We start from the raw sequence: 18631 nt of genomic DNA, 5'->3' as shown, positions 1-18631 counted from the left end.
ATATATATATATATGAACTAATAAACTCAGGTGATTTTAAACTTAATCATCTTTTAACAAATTGGATTTATTGATTATAAATATATAAATCTGGTTCTTATGTATTTAAAACACATTGAGTTCATTAGAACTATTACATAAATGTCAGTCTTACTTGTTTTATTTAATGTTTGACTGACAGATATGCACAATACCACACTAAGTTCAGTTTGTTTAGGTTAAATTGGTGTGGATCCAAATGGATGGAGATTTTAGCCCCATACACAATATTTTACAAGCCCCATACACAACCAAGGTTAGTTAATGACTGTTTTTATTGTGTGTGACCAAAAATCCCACGTGAAGCCTTCAAGATGTTACTTACTCTTCCAGTAGAAGTCGCTTGAGAGACATCGAACCGGCTTGTTTGCATCTATGATCGCATCCGGCCACAAACCTCACGAGGAGACATCGACCTGTTGAGACACTTTAAAAAAATACGGACAATAACAAACTACCACCATGTGACGCCTATTCTCAATGTCATGGGAACACATGGAGTACATTAAGTGCAGACAGAGTTAAACAGGCTACTACAGCTAAGACCGTTTGGATGGTTTTAGGCCCAATGATGATTCTGATGGATCTTAACTAGTAATACAACAGTGCTCAGTGTTGCTCCACAACCAGGGATGTGCTGGAGAATGAAGAACATATAGCCAACAGTTTGTGTTGGAGCGCCCTCTAGAGGACTTTCTCCAACATGCACTGCAAAGTATACTTCAAATACTTTAAAAGCTGTGGAAATGTGTGTACATATATATAATTATTATTCTTTTTTACCATGTTTTTCCATTACCAGTGGCAATTTTCATGCAATCAAAAGCATCACTGAATAAATGCAATAGAAACAGTGTGGTCCACATTTATTATTTTTTCCAAAAGAACACGCACCAATTAGAAGAGAAGAAACACAAATGCAAATTTTTTGATAAACCTTCATAAAAACATAAACTGAAGAGCTGTGTGATTACATTGAGTAGGCGTGCGCTTAGAAATTCTATATGTATAAAAAAAGATATATACTTAAATTAAAAAAACTTGAAAGTTTATATAAAAAAATTGATTTCCTTCAAAGTGAATATGAAAATTGTGGAGAGAAAAAAAACTTTAAAAAGTAATAGAAATTTTTGACATCAATAGCCTACGCACTTTAGTTCAAAGAATTTGATTTTTAGGCAGTTAATATTGACATATATTATTTTTGAAATTCATATCTTACACAGAACATCCTTATTAAGACCCCAATCAGTCACTTTCTGTTTCCCTGACAAATTTCACCACGCCAGAGGTGGCTTCCCCGGCGCCTTTCAGTCGCTTCTCGACAAAGTCTCGCTAAATCTTTTAAGAACAGAATATTATTAACACAGATACACCCCAAACCTTTCTTTACAACCATCCTATAAACCTTCACTCATTAAAAAACTACAAAGACCATAGTACCCTAGCCTTCAGAGATTAACACTTGACTATGTCTCTTCTTCTTCTACATCGTTCTCGGCCTGCGTTAACGTTATTACCACAACATACAGTGTCACAGAGCTGGTAGGAGAGAAACATCTTTGGAAAAATGTGGTGGACACAGAAAATAAATTTTGTCATAAAAAATGTGTCATAAGTAAACTATTGCTTGGGAAATAAAAAATCTTGATCGTCGGAGGTCCCGAATTGAGTCGGACTAAAAACAAAATCTATATCAAAAATACTCTTGCGTGAATAAATCTTGTGTATAAATATTGATATATTGTTGAATTGGTGTTTTCCCGTATGATATTTTTGAAGCACCAATGAGCTAGTTGATGCAAGGACACTTATCTATGAGAGGGGTGGCTTGCTATTCCAAATGACAGTGAAGGTCACACACACACACACACACACACACACACACACACATAACGATGCTACTGTGAAACAACCATTGTCGATATTACAATGACAAAATATTGCTCTTTTAAAGCAACGGATGTGAGATTTGTATGAATTAAAAAACGAGTGTATAATGAACTGTATAGTGTGATTTTGGTGAACAGTTTCGACTGGTAAGTGCCACTAAAAGCAGTGTTGACAACTGGATTGTTGCCGGACTGCGCTGATGTTTACATATGAACTTTACACGTTTACTTTTCAGATTGTACCACACAAGAAAACCATGTTTTCATCCAGCACTGTGTTTCATCCAAACAAAAAAGATCACGGTGTACAAAAAAACCCCCAACAGATAATAATGGTGCAAGCTGTCACGAAATGATCTGCACGTTATCTTGAACTTAAATTATGGAGGGTGGAAACACGCGCACGCACACAATGTCTTTCTTAATTACACAATGGGAGAGAAAGATCACACTGTAATATGAGCAGTTGCAGTGGTTGGCTGTGGAACGACTGTCAGCCACAGAAGGGGGCGTGGCTTATTTTGTTTCACCGGAAGGCGGCGAGGAACCCAAGAGAGGAGACTTAGGTGAAACCTAAACAAAGTTTTAAAAAGAAAAAGGAAAAACCAAGGTGTTAGAATGAACTGTTCCACGTGCAGATACATTTATGCATTACATTTCGGATGTTAAGTCTCTTCCAGCAATTTGCGCAGATTATCTATTTTCTTTTACTTTGCATCATCTACACTCTCTTCTACAGTTTGTGATTTCCTACATTTCCTAGAATAACCCTCCCTCCCACTACCTTTAAAGCAAAAGAAGTAATTTGGCTGCATTACATTGTAACATGGACACATTTGTGGAGACTCTCTCTTCCTCTTCCTTAAAACATTCCCCTCACTGTTGAATGTTGGCACAAAGTGGCTAGTTTAAATGATAAAAAATGTCACTTTTGATAAGTGTGTACGAGGAAAACTCACAGGGGAAGGAGGCTTTGCAAAGTTGAGGTGAGCGTACAGAAGCACAGCGATGTCATTCTGGCTGGCCTCCAGGGCAATGGACAGCGCGGTGCTGCCGTCCTGTAGAAAAACAACAACAAAATGACTGTAGTCAGATGATGGTGTCCAAAAAAAAAAAAAAAAGACAAGGAAACATAGACAGGGGATAATACTATGCTTACGTTATCGGTGAGAGTGGCATCACAGCCCGGCACAGACAGCAGCTGACGCACAATGTCCACATGGCCGTGTTCGCACGCACACATGAGCGCCGTGGAGCCGTCGTCGTCGCGGATGTTGACCTGTGCCCCGCAGGACAGCAGTGCCCGCACCATGTCCCCTCGGCCGTGGCTGACCGCTAGCATCAGTGCGGTCTGTCCGGCCTACAGGCGCCCATCATTGAAAACAAAAATGATCAACCGTCATTTATTCACACGCTGCCGTGAGCATCATTCCAGCTCTGAAACGGGTTTAGATTTTTTTGTGTGTAGAGGTGCAGTTAACACCAGTGAGCAGTAGAGGGCGCACACACACCTGGCTGGCCTTGGCGTTGACGTCCCCCGTGCGCAGCAGCTGCAGGACGGTTTGGAGGTCACTGTCAGAGTGGAAGGCGGCCAGAGCCGTCAGCATGATGGCGGTGTAGCCCGCCTTGTTCTGCTTGTCAGCATTACACAGGCCTGTCAGGTGCACAGGGAGATCGGTGTGATAGATGACACAACAGATCTGATCTTATTTAGAGCTGGCTGATAATTTATCATTAATTATGAAAAGTTGTATTGTTTTTTTAAATGTAGGAAAACAAAGACAACATACCACAACTTAGTCACCTTTATGGTCTTAGGGAAATAGACAACTTTTCGGCCTGTTGCCTCTTTCAATCAGTCTTTTGTTTTCTAATTTCTATCATTCCGATTTCTCCCTAAATACTTATTTTCTTGTGCACACAACACACACACACACACACACACACACACACACACACACACACACACACACACACACACACACACACACACACACACACACACACACACACACACACACACACACACACACACACACACACACACACACACACACACACACACACACACACACACACACACACACACACACACACACACACACAGCTCACCGGTTTCCAGCAACAGCTTCACCACGGGGAAGTTGGAGTGGGAGACGGTGTAGTGGAGCGCCGTGTTGCCGTTGCCGTCCGCCATGTTGATCACGAACTGCAGCAGCTGAGGGGAGGTCGAGGTGAAGGCGTCCATGTGGGCCTTGACCGCGGCCGTGTCCGCAGCTTTGTGACAGGACACGCGCAGCCACTCCTGCAGCACGGTGGTGTAGGCCGCCCTCTGGGATACAGACACAATGAGGACACTTAAGAGACACACGAACACTGGAGACACTCATAAAGACACGGAGGAAGAATCATGCAGGAAACGTGCTAGTTGCTCTTCTAGGACTGCACACATCTGACAGATACCTAGAACCTCCAGTTCAAAGGTCACATGGTTCAAAACAATCCCCCCTGTTGTTCGAGTCAGGGCAGAGTTCATGATGATTGATGTGCACCGGAAGATAAATCGATCAGTACTGTTTCTGTTTAGTCCTGCTCCTTGTTGTTCTTTTAAAGGAGGACATTCATATGGATTGAGAGCATTGATTCTGATAGTGAGTTGTCTCGGTGAAATGAAGTTATAAATAAATTGAAACACCCACTGCTCCCTGTTGACTGAAGGCGTTGGGCTCCCCGAGGGCTTTCTGCAGGGCGCTCAGCGCCGACATCAGGGCGTCGCTCAGCTCCAGTCTGAGGGAGACGAGGAAACAAACGCAGTCAGAGACTGTCGCTCCCAGATAGCTTGAGACTGTGCGTTTAAACTGTGTGTATGCTTACCTGACTTGTTTGCCTGACGCGGTGGCAGTGTCGCTCGTGCTGCTCTCAGCCGCTGGCTTCGACTGCGACTGGCCGGAGAGGGCGGTTGTTTCCGCCTGGACGACGTGTTGCTGCTCAGCGGTGTTAGTGACACACGGCGACGGCGAGCAGGACACCAGCGACTTTGTGGAGCTTTGCTCAGACGAGGATCCGGCGCTTGATGGTGCGGAGGTGATCTCCAGTGTGACTGTGTGCTTTTCCTCTCCAGGGGCAGAGGAGTTTGCTGGCGGCTCATGCGAGGCACATTTTTGCACAACAGAATCCGTTGCTGGTGACTGGGGGACTTTGTCCGGCAGACTCGCGTCCACGGTCGCAGACTGGCTGGGAGTGTGCTGCGTTCCTGTCACGACGGCTGGCAGATTGGCGGCGGCCTGCTGAGGTACGCTGTTGCTTTCTTGGGGCAGTGAGACCCTGGCGAGGGCCGCTTGCTGGTGCAGGGCCGAAGATTCGGGTAGTTTTTCTCTGGCTTCGTGATATTCACTAGAGTCACTCGCCTCGTCGGAGCTCTCGCTGCTGCTGTCGTCCGACGACGTGGATTCGTAACTGCAAGGAAAGAATACGTTTCAAAGTCGAACTCAAAACTCTTTGCAACTCAGACTTGTATTTTAAGCAGGAAATACATTTCTGCTTTTTAACTCTCACGCTTAGGTAGAACAGACTGTGTCGCTGTCTTCAGACAAGAACTCCTTCAAAAAATGTCAGGAAAATTGGGTCCGCACTTTTCCTTTTTCATATGAAGAACACAGTGGAAGATTGTCCAGGTCAGCCGCGTTCAAAACAGCAGGAACACTTCTGGAATATCCTGGCGAGGGGTGGCGGCTGGGCAGAGCGCCAACTCACTTGCCGGGAATCTTCCAGGGAGATTTTCCTGCTGTATTCTCACACGGGCTCACTCAGAAGTTTTACTAGGGTGCTGGCGGGAAAAGCTCAAGAAAAGGAGCCTTTTTTTCGGACATTTGTGTCGGAAAATGTGTTGGTAAAGTTCAGGAAAGTGTCCGGACTTCCGTGCATGTCTGAAAGCGGCTTATGTGTGAAACACTATTACCAGGGACGGGTGCCTGCCTGCCACAGCACTAAGTGGATGGAAATGACTGACTGGTGGTCTGCAATCACTGACACTTACCCTCCATTGACGCCAATGAATTGTAGGTTTTTCTTCGTGGAGGGAGAACCTGGTTCCCCTTCTGCCTTCCGCTTCATAATGGACCTCAGGGACTGAGGGGACGAGGCTGGAAAAAAGAACACCAGTAATCACACATACAGCCGGAACAATGTCATGTCATTAAAACAAGTTAGAATGATAGTAACAATTCCAGTTACCCGTCTTGGGGCCTTCTTGTGACTGGACGGCCACTGTGTTTGTGTGCAGGTGCGTCTCTCCTCCTTGAGAATGCATCAAGCCGATCTGATTAATGGACGTGCCAACCGCGATGGCCGGATTAGCCACAGGTACCGAGGTGGACAACTCGCTCTTCAGGACATCGCGCACCTGCTTGGAGCTGACGGCGATCGGCAACTCAACCGGAACGTCTGCGAGACAGAAAGAAGACACAAGATAAATCAAGAATCGTTTCTAAGGTTTTGTTCGTTCAAATTTACTTTCAAGAGGACAGACAACATCGGGTCCAAATTGACACAGTCAATAAAGATGTTTCATAAATGCGTTGGGCTGCATTAGACTGCCCAGCTTTAAGTAACAAACTGTTAACTCTGTATACTTGGTCATAGACTATCACCTGAATCCAGACCTTCAGCTTGTCCTGTGTGGTAGCCCTCCGAAACTCCACCGGCGGGTTGAAGGGCGGGGGAGCTGCAGGTCTCTGCCCGGAGCAGAGTCCCCACCTCCACAACAGTCGGCTGCTCCAGTGTGTACACCTGGATTCCCACAGTTCTCTGTTCCCTCTGTTGGGGCTGCTGCGTGAAGCTGACCAGAGTGTGCAGGCTGCAGCCTTGCGGCCCCTGCCAGCCCACGCTGGTGGCCATGACCGGATGCTCTGCCTGAGGAGTTTTCTGGACTGCTGCTGCCTGCTGCTGCTGCTGCTGCTGCGCAGCCTCCAGCTCCTGCGTTGTCCACTTTAGCTTGCCCTCAAGTTGACCCACTTGATTCTTGAGCGCCTCCGTCTCCGGCAGCAGCCCCAGGTCCTCCTCCCGAACCCCGACTCCCACCTGACGACTGCCCCTCGAGTTCTCCGGTCCCACTCCGATGGTGCGCACCTCCCGCTTCGCATCCGGTCGGGTTCCACCCACAATTACCGTGTCCTCAATCTCACACCCCGAGTCTTGTTTGGAGCCCTCGGGCGTGGTGGGGGACAGTGGCCCTGCTGGCTTGTTGCTGCCTTTAGCTCCACTGCTCAGTTCTTCTTCGGGGATGTCGATATAAAGCTCCCCTCGGGAGCGGCCGCGGTTGAAACCAAGAGTGTGGCCCAGGAACTTTTGGCTCTTCAGCTGGACGCTGAGCTGCCGTTTCTCCTCCTGCAGCACAGAGATTTTCACCTGGAGCACAGGTATGGTCTTCACCTGCTCCTCAAGCTCCCTAATCTTCCTCAGGGCTGACGCCATCTGCTCCCTGACATGCTGCAAGTGGGCTGGGGTTGGGGTCACCGGGGTGGAGAGGCCAGAACTCATTGGGGTAAAGGATCCACCTCCACCATGGGCCCGGTTGTAGCTGTGTGCACTGCTGATGGAGGTGTTGGAGCCTGCCACGCTGCTGTGCATGCTGCCCAGGTTGGAGAATCGACGCCCCTCTTTCTCCTCTTCCAGCTTCCTGCGTGCATCCAACAGGGTCTTCTCCACCCGGGCCGTGCTGAAGCTGGGCCTCTGAGACGTGTGGAAGCCCGGAGCACAGTAGGAGAAGGAGGAGTGCCGGCTGTCCATGCTGGTGTTGGAACACAGGGACTCCGTGGACGTCCACCAGGAGCCGGCATAGCCATAGCCACGGGGCAGGGAGCCATAGCGTGGCCGACGCTGGATAGGCACCCGCTTTATAGTATTTCCCTTCTCTATGTCGTTAACATATTTGAGGAAGTCTAGGTCCAGCCGGTAGCCATAGGGGGTCTCCACTGAGTAGGGCGCCTCCTGTTCTTTGCCGTGCAGGGAAGCGGGAGCAGGTGGGTTGAGTTTCCCTGAGGGGGGGAAGGAAATCAACTTTAAACAAACGGAAATCTGCGTCTAATCTTGGGCTCAGACTTTAGAAAATGGCATTAACTCTGGGCCACTGTGTATTTATGTTTGTGCTCTGAAACAATCTCCAAATTAGGCCCAAAGTGGACCAGTGCAGTTCACTATAACCCGACTTTGTGAGCGTTGGGATATCACAACTGTGGCGTTATTTTACGAGTTGTCTTGACAGTTTAAATCCAAACAATGAATTGTTTTAGAATAACTGCATTAATAGGGAGAATGTGAAGTTGCTGCACCTGGGAAGCCGGGGTCCATATGCAGCACCTGAGCCATGATGAGCCTGCGGCGGGTTCTCAAACAGTCATCCACCAACTCTCACCTGTGGAGACAGATTCATTTTTGAAATTATGAACGAGCATACAAAAGATTTTCTAAAAAGAACAACAAGTAGATTTTCTTGCGGCTATAAAAAGACTGAAGTTACTAACACATGATTGTGAAAAGCCACCAGAATCCTGATAAGATCAGCGTTCATGTGGACATACTGTAAGGACAGACGGGAGCTCCTACCCGAGCCATAAACTATCGCTCTTGTTGTCCATATTGTACTTCTCGTATCACGGATCAGAAATAGTTTTAATATTTCTTTCACTACTTTCACCCGCCCGCCCGCCTTCCCTTTTCTAATTTTATCCGCTCATTTTTCGGCGTGTAGCGGGTCACAGTCAATTGTGTGTTTGTTTCTTTTCTTAGCCTTGAGAGAAGAAGTTTCCTGGCAGCTAACTCCAGGACAGAGGTTTGAGACTGCCAGTTACAACCTTATTAGGAATCATCTGTGCACGTCGACTTCGCCTCTCGAATCTGGTTTTTACAGACACACTCTCTCTCCCTCGCTTTCTCAACATCTCACTTCCCCCCCTCCTCCATTTGTTCTCTCTTTATGCTTTATTCTGGGGCTTTCTCCCCCCTCCCGACATCAGCTGACGATCAGGAGGTTTCAGCGGGTCACTGTCTCTCTCTTTCTCTCCACACTCACTTGCTCGTTACTTCGACAGAGAAAGCGCAGTGAGCCGCCGACAAAATACTTCAATTTGAACTATTCAAAAAACAAAAAGATTGTTCTTCTCCCTCCTCCCACAGAGAGAAACCAGTGATGTCGTCGAGCCCACAACGGCGGCGTTTGTGTCTGCTTGGAAAAGATTAACTTTCTAGGTCATCACTTTGTGGGAACTCGGGGACGTAATGTTTAAGCCGTCCACAGATTTTGGCCAGTTGAGCATCGTCAGGGACTTTAAAGGCCTGAGATCAGAAGTCTGGACTGCAAACCTCAAACTTTGCCTTTTATTTGGGACATACGCAGTCCTCTTTGGTCCGAGGCTGCTTCCTCTTCTCTCTCTCTCTCTCTCTCTCTCCATCTTGTGACCCTGGTCACTGCTTGCTCATTTGTGAAAAGTAGGACATTTGGAAACACTGACTAAATTGACTTGGTATTTCTGAAGTACTGGAGTCAGTTTAAGGTCTCTGTGTGACTTCCCCTTATCTGTGTCCCTTCGTCACCCTCTCATACCAAGATTACCACACACTCACTGACCCTGCCACATCAAAATTAACCAAATTGAAATGCATCATTGCTCGGAGATAGAATGAAAGGATTCCAATGTTAAATTTAATCTGATAGAGGCCAAAATATATTGCAGCTGACACAGACGGAATTTATCAGATGTCCAAGAAGTCAATTGTATGACAAATTTACATGGAGGCTAAACACAAGAGATTAGAACAATTACATTAAATTAAAAAAGAAAGAAAGAAAGAAAGAAAGAAAGGGAGAGCTGCGTGAATCTTGAAGATGTGAAGAGCGCTCTGTCATCGCGACGTTTATATGGATTAATTTCATGAAAGAAAGAATTAACAGCAACTCGAGCAACTTTTGGCTCGCTGCCGTCATGGCACAGTGTGAGAGCCTGTTTATTTCCAGTACGGAATGAAAGTGTGAGACTGATTATGTGCCGTACAGTGCCGCGTGGGTATGACTTCATGTGTGAGAAAGTGAGAGCAGGGACAGCGATGGGTGGGTGGGGGTGTGTGTGTGTGTGTGTGTGTGTGTGTGTATGTGTGTGCACACAGGAGGGTGGAGGACAGCGCTGACAGGGGACAGTTGATGAGATATAATTAGAGTCTGCAGTCTGGCAGCCGACCTTCCCAGCAAACGCAGACATGACGGATGTCACGGTCCACTCGATTTCCTCTTTTCTACTTCTTCAAATAAAATCCTCACTCTCAACCTCGCGCATTATTCTCTACTGTGTAATGCCTCTTTCCCTCCTTGTTGCCGCTCAGCGCGCCATTCCTCCCCCCCCCCCCCCCCCCCCCGAAAACACCCTCGCCACCAGGCCTCAACATCTGCTTCTCCCGACGGCGGCTCACTGCGTGTTTCAGATGTGTTAGCAAGTGAGCATGTGAGTGTGTGGTGGAGTGGGTCGACCTCGCTCGCTCGCAAACAGAGTGCCTTTGAGACGACGTCTGAACAGAGACCAGTGTGCGCCCTTCACCCAGCGCCACGCCGCCATTCTTCCGTTCGAACTCTCCCTGGCCGCAGCCTCATCCGAGACAAATGCCTTGCACCCATTTCGGCTGCTGCCCGCCCCCCCCCCCCTTCCTTCCCCACGTCCAGATACAGCTGCATACCATACTAAGGGAAGTTAACATCGCCTGGCCTACTCCCTCCGTTCCCTGCCATTAAGACTAAGACAACCCTCGGGGGGTAAGATGCAGGTCATCCAGCACAAATTACACGTCTGCAGTATGTCCTGTTAAGATGTCACAAGAGAAAAACTGCACTAGACAGCAGCTCCTTTGACCTCTGGCGGCAGCTGATAAACAGATAAAGCTTCAGGTTCATTTCATGTACAGCCTTCACTTTTGCACGATGGTATCTGGAGGGATTAAAAATGTGGATTTACAGCGTGTATACACTGTAGATTCCTGTGTCTTTGGCGCATCAGAGGATGGAGACCACCCCCGGAGATTGATTTTAAATTGCCCGGCTTCATTTCGAGGTCGGTTCACCCGCGTTCATCAAACTCATTGCTACAATTCATTGGGTCACCTAATTATTATTGCCATTACAAAGGATTAGACCGCGGCATTGCTCAAGTCAGAAATACCATTCATCCCCACCAGCCAGAGACGATATTTATGGATATTTTTCCACCGCTGGCTTACTGACGCTCTCTCAGCCTTCGGTGATTGCTATCCTGCTCGAGGTTGGGAATGGTTTGTGAATTAGGAAAAGATGGGTTTTATTTTCCGCTTCATACCAGCTGCTTGCCCTGCGAGGACGGGATCTCTCCTCCCCGGGCTCCTCGCTCTCTGCCTTCCTTTTCTTGCACGGTTACAGGCAGCACCTGTGGGGAAACAAAAGGAAACTCAAACTTTGACTGTCACAGTTTGCAGCACAGAAGAAAAAAAAGCAAATCGCGTGACAACAAAGGAAGACATCTAGACATGTAGTCATCCGGGGGGCGTCGGTAAAATCCATTGGTGAGAGGTGTGTAGGTCTGTTGACAAAGACGGACTTATGACAGGTTTGCGAAAGGGCGGCCCCCCGCGAGACTATAAACACCGGCTGCAAGAGCCGGAGAAAAACATTTCAAAAACATTCCATGGTTTTGACTGACGGACCGGATGTGAAGAATATACCCCCACGCGATGCCAGTGACTCTCTGACCTCCTCGTAGTGCGACCTGGGCGAAGACCAACCCAATGCTCCTCCTCTCCCAGCTTTCCCGCAGACTTTCCCTTCGAGTCGTTCCTTTCTCTAATTCGAGGCTCTCTAATCAACCCAAGGCTGCGGGAGCCTCCCTGTCGTTTGATTGGGCAATGTTTTGTGTTTGTCTTGCCTCCCAAGTAAATTGGCACACACTGACACACGCCCGCCAGTTTGGTGGGAACAGCCACAATTTGCACACATCACCTGTTAAGACTTGAGGCTAGACTGATTTGATGAGCCTTATAATGTGTTCCCTCCATGGACGACGCACACTCGCAGCTTGTGCAGTGTGCACTGCACTGTACTACACGTCGGCCAGACAAGCTGTGTGACGGCGTCTGCCGATTCTCATGCCTCAGCTCCGGCTGATCAGAGTCAGGCTGACTCGTGGAGCGCGGAGGACATTTTGTTGGGAGGGTCTCGCATTCTTAAGAGAGCAACAACACTGTAACCTTTGCATAAAATCATAACAAGACGTGCTGTTGCTTCGGTGCATTGTTTCATATTGTTGTCATGCCAATATCACAGAGTGTGGAGGGGCGAGCGGGGTGGGGGGTTGGGGGAACAGACCTTTTAGACTGGAACGATAGCCAAATCACAAAGAGCCATTCATTCAGCCTCCAGCTCCACAGCTGGTTCTAATATATAAAGCAAGGAGGGGCATCTCAGAGAGAGAGAGAGAGAGAGGGGGGGGGGGGGGGGGGGGGGCGGTGTGTGTGTGACTGTGTGGCAAGGAAATTTGCCTCAAAACAAACAAACAGTTGACGAAGTGCTGTTAAGGACCCGCACACTGACGGAACCTGGAAACACAAGGAGCAGCGTTGATGTCTACAGATTCCTCAAGTGCCCGAGGCTCCGGAACGACTTGTTATCTGCGCAACTAATGATGCAAGATACAGAACAAAAACATATACAACACGAAAGACAGGCCTGTCAGATTATCGAAAACGTACACATCGATGCCACGAAATCCCTCTCGAAAGGACGGGACGGGATTAAAGACGGTGAGCCGAGCACTGTGTCGCTGCAGAAGGCGAATACTTGTGCAAGACAAATGCCAAACATTACAGGAGACAACTTGAACTCCCGCCGACTCCCACACGGCGCAGATGAAAACACACGGATCCCGCAACGCGCCAACACACTGTCCCGGGCCCGAAGACTCCCACTGGATCAACAAACATAGCTGTAGCTTTTAAGTTGATTTATTGAGGCGAGGGCACCGATGATGTGAAAGACGAGCGATTTAGCCGTTATTAAATAGTCTGTCTTCGCGATGATAAATCTTGACAGTGTGATGAAACACTTTCTGGATTCGTTAGCAGAGTCAACTTAACGGTCCGATGACGAACTGCATCTTTTTCTGATGTAAGCTCTGAGCAAACAAAAGCCGCCAAAAGAAATCATGCAGCGTTGCCGGCGCATGTGCTACTCACATCAAACCAGGCTAAGTGACGTTGCAAAACAGAGATGATATATGTGGCGGTGGTCTGACGAAGAAAGGGTTACAGGAAAGGGAGCTCCATCTCTCTATTCCCCGGGGATCCAGAAACAACCCGGTCACTTCCTCCCAGCCCAGGAGAAAGAGTAACAGGGAGAAGGGAGAGCGTAAATGAGGAAGAAATAAAGGGAGCAGGGGGAGAAGGATAGAGCAGCGGAGAGCAGTACAGTATGAGGGGGGCTGGGGGTGGGAGGGGGCAAAAAAGAGTGGGAATGTGAGGAAAGAAAGGCAAAACTCCAAGTGGAGGGGGGGAGAAGAAAAAAATAAATGCTGCTGAGAGTTTTAGATGGAAACTTCTCGAATGAGAGGACCGTGACTGTTCTCCGATTTTGAACTGCGACCAGTTATGAATCACCGCGAATCCTGCCGCTGACATCAGAGCGGAGTCTGCTCCTGTCAGAGCTGGAAGGAAACCAGAAAATGAGTGAATCGAGTTTCAAAAAGGACCTTTTCTCATAATCTCAAAGGGCTCCACCTCGAAGATTACCATCATTTGTGCATTCCACTCCCCCCAAAAATAGGCCGACAATCGAGGAGCAGCACTGTGTCCAACTTAAAAAAAGGCCGATTGTTGTTCAGAGGGTTTCGTTTTTTTTCCTCCCTGGGAGTGACAAGCCACAAAAGCCTTATATATAGACGTGCACAAGAGTTTGAAATGTTACATTAAGATCACGACAGGAGACACTGTTGTTGCTCTTTCTACGAAGACTTCTTTGTCCTCCTCCTCCTCCTCCTCACTCTGCAGCACACAGATGGCTTCATTCAGCCAACTGGTCCTGAATGAATAATATATCAGGCAAAAATTACACCGAATTTTCTCTTCTGAAGAGCTTCACAACGCTAAGTGTAGATGTAACAACGGCCATTTGTCACCGAGCGTAAAGTGGCTGGGCTGTGCACGTCATCGCGCGATGAGACAGACGGGGGGGGGGGGGGCCCTTCATCATCGTGTGTAGCGAGATGCCAGATGACCTCACATCAACATGGTAAACACAGTGAGTTCTTGTGTTGCGGGCGGGACGTGTGGTTTTTCACTAATTTGGGGTTTTAAACGTCAGGACCAATCTTAACCCAACGGGACGTCTCCTCACAGGGTTCGCGGCACATCAGGGAAAAAAAGCCCTGTTTTTTACATTAAGGAGCGGTGGTATGGAGGAGCGGACGGCTCTGGGCCGGAGCAGCCTAGAGTACGGCCAAAGGGAGGGGCCGGGGAGCTCACATTACCCCTGGAACAGGAGCAGAGTAAACACTCGCCGGTCTGCTATTGGTCATTGTGCTGACCTCCGACAGGAAACTGAGCGAGGGTGGGACCGAGCGGCAAGGAGCGGCACCGGAAAAAAAGAGACAAAAAAAAAGAAGGGAGGGGGGCATTTGGGAGAAAATTCCTGTTCGCTTGTGGAGGTGGGGATTAAGAGTGATGCCAAGCTGAGAGGCCGAACTGCTGCACAGTTTGAAGAGGAGACTCCGGGGTCTGCGAGGGGAGGAAGACGAAGTCCAGACATCCAGTCAGATGTGCTGGTTTGAGAGCCCGTGGTCGGGGCAGCGGTGTCGGGGTCAAAGGCCCGGGGTCAGCGTGTGTGTGCTGTGTTGTGGTGCCGAGCGGCCGGCGGAGCGGCGGAACAGAGGAAGTAATCCCACTGAGGCGGCGGCGATCTAGTTAAGTGGTTCCCTCTCTGGGGGTCTCACCAATTACTTCCTGATTCGAGGAGAGCAGATGATCAAAAAAGACAACAACACAGGCGGAGAAAAACGTCCATATCACGGACTGCTCCAACTTTGTTTGTGTTGCGTTTCTAGAGGGAACAGTCCGCCTTGCTCTTTCTGAGTGAATAATCTATTAAAGGAGATCAAGTCAGATTATTCAGGCAGATAATGAATTACTGTCTCTAGAACTCCAAAAACTTGATTAGACCATATGTTCACTGAAACCATTACTTCACTGGTTCCCCCTTCAATATGGTTAAGCTGGAGAATTAACCCCAGATAATTAACCCCCACTGTTCCGACCAAATCAGGCTGATAATACTGTACAATACAATAATACTTAGCCATATGTGCATCCCTGCCCTACAGACGAATCCCCGTCTCATTCAAAGCCTTTTTGTTTAATTATCTTAAAATGCTGTTGTGATTGTGTGAAAAGTGTGTGTTTACGGCCCGATTTGGGAAAAACAACAACAAAATATTCAGGCTTTTGCTCCTGTATGACCGGAATGTGTTTACACAATGAGAAGAAACACAACCCTGCGTGCATGTACAGTGAAAAAAGCTCATTAGCGACGTTTTGGGGGGCAGATGCTTTGATCGCTAATCGTCCCTCATTTCAACTAATGAAACCCCTAATGTCTTTGTTGTCGTTTTAATTAAATCAGAATGATTGTTTTGAACAGAACAGATAATTCATCGTGCAGTGAAACTGTCCCAAATAGCTAATCTGGAGTTGGACAGTGACAGACAGTCTCATGCAGGCTTCAGGGTGTAATTTCATTAGCCTCGCTGAACCATTTAAATGCCCCGGCGTGTGGCCCAGTGTGCAAATGGGGTTTATAACCCCTCGCATTCCACCGCAGCACCCCTGCGTCCAAATGCAGGGGTGTGATGAGACAAATCACATTCCAGCTCAGGGGAGAGAAGAAAAAAAACTAAATTGTAAAAAAAAAAGAAGAAAAAAAAAGGGTCCAGCTGCAGACAAACCTGATTAGGAATTCCCAAAAAGCTTGCAGCCCATTGGGGGGGGGGCTCCCAGGGGTCTGTGATGGGATTCCAGGGGTCCCAAAGAGGAAGAGTCGGCTTTCACTGTTATTACACCGACAATCGCCAGATCTCAAAAACAGCGAGGAGTTATACAGTCGCCAGTTTGTGAGATCCACCCGGAAAAAAACGATTACAGCGAGCCCCGCCATGACTCCTCCTTAGGTCGTAATGTTGAGTTTCTGTTCTCAAAAACCATTGTTGAGAGGTGCAGGTGTAACTTTACAGCCGCGGCAGTTATGGTTGCAACTGGAGGATTAAATATGAGGACATACTTTAAAAAGCCCGGGGGGACGAATAACTGGAGCCACAGACTCCAGGCCGCCCAGGCAACGGGCAATGACATGAGCCCATATTTAGTGCCATGCAGCTGCTACAATCTCTGGCCATTCGGCTGAAGAGGTGATTTAATACACGAGCAGCAGCAGCAGCAGCAGCCCCATTACACAACAGCAGGACAGTGGTGTATTGTACGATGCGGTGCAAACGGGCCGATGACTACACCCCCCGACCCCCCCACATCCTGCCAAGTTCTGCCCGTCCCCTCAGCAAAAGAACATCTGATGTGTTTACTGATGAATCTGGATGAGTCTGCCACACACACACACACACACATCATGAGACGTCCTGTCACGCAGAGTCAAAAACATTCCAGGGAGGAAGAAACAAACATTCATTTATCCCTATATTTCCCCCCTATTAGGACCCCACTAATATGTTCTATTAAAGAAAATCAGTATTGCCAATAAAAAAAAAGGGTGCTTTATGTGAATTTTAGTTTTGTTTACCTTCCTCCTGATCTGCCCTGCTGACACACAACTCCGTCAGACCTCATCCATCCTCATCTGGGGACATTAAACTCCACCCCGAGTGACCACTGACCAGCTCCGAGCGGCGAGGCGAGCAAACGTGAAGGGGGCAAAGAGCAGCAGAGCAGAAAAAAAGGCTGATGAACATCTGGAACTAATGAAAACTTGCAGAATGCACACAGACCCACCCTCTCCCCGGAGTCCTCACACAGTCCTCAGCAGAGCTTTTCACTCGATTGCTCTCTTTTCTTGCTTTCATTAAATTCAAAATGGTTGCATTGCTGTAATAGATTTATATGTTTATGGGAAAGTTTTCATAAATAAAGGGCAAACAGAGGCAGAGTTTAGAAATGTGGCAATGCAACCTGTGACACTGAAAGTGCAGCTTTTGTCAAGTAAAAGTTTAGATCGTGAAGAAAACAGCCAAATAAATGAGGAAAATAACTGCAAGCTATGAATTGTACAGGAATACTTGCACAGCAATGTCCCTGTGTGATGAGAATTAAAAGCCAGGGAAATAAAGGCTTCACAATAATCGTAATGAATTCGCACCCTGCAGCAGGACAGAGACAATTTGAGATGCAATAGAATTAGTCTGAGTATTATTATTGCTGTAATAACAAAAGGGTGTTTTTCCGTTATCGTCGCTCCCTGAGCCTCCGATGATGCTCTGAACAAAAAAAACAAAAAGACACGCACCGGGGGAGCGACCGTGAGCCTCGGACACGCGACATCCCCCCTGGACGCAAAGGAATACAGGAGGGACGAGAAGAAAACGCGACTAATAAGCAGAAATATGAACATGAGCCGGAGATGGGGTCGGTTCGGGGGGGGATAGGGGAGCCGTTACTTCGGAGGGAGAGGACCGGGAGGAGGAGGAGGGGGAATGGGCAGGACCGACGCCTCACAAAAGAAGTCCCACTCACGAGAAGAAGGCGCCTCGTCCGACACGGAGGAGCTGCGACTTTCTTCTCCCTCTTTTTTTTTTTTTTTTAAATTTCTTCTTTTTTTTTTTAAAGCCGTTCTTACCTGCCCTCTGGAAAATCCGTTCAGCCGCCTCGGCCCCAGGAGCGCTCACTGACAGAGACACAAAAACACACCGCAGCCGAGATGCTCCGCTCCGCGCCTCCTCCCGCTCCTCTTAAAGGGCCAGCGGCCACGAGGCCCGGCCGGGATCACACACACACCACTCTACACACACACCACTCTATACACACACACACACACGTCAGGACCCTGCTTCTCCACTGACCTGCAACACGGGGCCTTCTTCAAGGCCATTCAAGGACCCAGTGCTGACAGAGGACTTGTGGTTCCACACAAGTTCCTGGTGCTGCCCAGGGGATGTTGAACCAAAGGCCGACCATTTGTGCGAGGTTGGTCCTTGTGGACATCCATGTTCTCAATTCAAGGCCTGCGAATGACCTTCAAGGACTTCCAAGGGAATAGCCTGCAAGGACCATAGACCCTACCAGAAATGATAAGGTCTTTCAAAAGGAGCATTCAAAGATTCTTCCACATACCGAGTAGAACTCAAAGGACATTTAAGGACCTTCAGGAACTTTCAAGGAAAAACAACAGAGAAGAGCTCAAACACAGACATTAAAGGGGGAATAAGTTCTATAATAATTCTAAAGAAATACACGTTTTGTAAAAAAAAATCTGAGAATATTTCCTTACCGTCCGTAAACTGTCGCTTTTGTGTGTGCAGCCCAGGTTCTGTAAATTGAAAACAACAGAAAATGGTGCGGACCGCACCAAGCAACAATGTGAGTTTGTAAAAATCCCTCGTCCACACCTTAAGAAACGTGTTGGCATTGCAACTCCGCGGTTT

General features: G+C 47.9%; 1 protein-coding gene across 5 annotated transcripts; it reads right to left on the bottom strand.

Moving 5' to 3' along the window:
• Window positions 1-890: 890 nt before the first annotated feature.
• On the bottom strand, window positions 891-18336 carry kank2 (KN motif and ankyrin repeat domains 2). Of its 5 annotated transcripts, XM_035616396.2 has the most exons (14): window positions 17827-17953; window positions 16777-16873; window positions 11285-11371; window positions 8261-8343; window positions 6581-7966; window positions 6165-6374; window positions 5968-6073; window positions 4806-5387; window positions 4631-4718; window positions 4044-4263; window positions 3443-3585; window positions 3091-3291; window positions 2891-2989; window positions 891-2504 (listed from the first exon to the last, which is right to left on the bottom strand). In XM_035616396.2, the coding sequence occupies exons 4-14, from the start codon at window positions 8295-8297 to the stop codon at window positions 2448-2450; spliced, it is 3129 nt and encodes a 1042-aa protein (XP_035472289.2). In that variant the 5' UTR covers window positions 8298-8343; window positions 11285-11371; window positions 16777-16873; window positions 17827-17953; the 3' UTR covers window positions 891-2447. The 5 variants fall into 5 exon arrangements, with proteins under 5 accessions (XP_035472289.2, XP_035472290.2, XP_035472288.2 ...); XM_035616397.2 differs by lacking the exons at window positions 16777-16873; window positions 17827-17953 and adding an exon at window positions 18050-18336; XM_035616395.2 differs by lacking the exon at window positions 16777-16873 and having other exon boundaries at window positions 17827-17949.
• Window positions 18337-18631: the final 295 nt, after the last annotated feature.

This window comes from Scophthalmus maximus, chromosome 17, assembly GCF_022379125.1.
Source record: "Scophthalmus maximus strain ysfricsl-2021 chromosome 17, ASM2237912v1, whole genome shotgun sequence".
NCBI classification, from domain to species: Eukaryota; Metazoa; Chordata; class Actinopteri; order Pleuronectiformes; family Scophthalmidae; genus Scophthalmus; species Scophthalmus maximus.
Note: the sequence above shows the minus strand (reverse complement) of the source record. Positions and strands in the feature narration are given on the sequence as shown.

Coding starts and splice junctions, on each gene's coding strand:
- kank2 (XM_035616397.2), bottom strand. CDS start 8,297: ATGGCTCAGGTGCTGCATATGGACCCCGGCTTCCCAG. Junction 4,719..4,805: donor GCGTCAGGCAAACAAGTCAG/GTAAGCATACAC, acceptor CGTCTCCCTCAG/ACTGGAGCTGAGCGACGCCC. Junction 4,264..4,630: donor CCTTCAGTCAACAGGGAGCA/GTGGGTGTTTCA, acceptor TCTGTATCCCAG/AGGGCGGCCTACACCACCGT.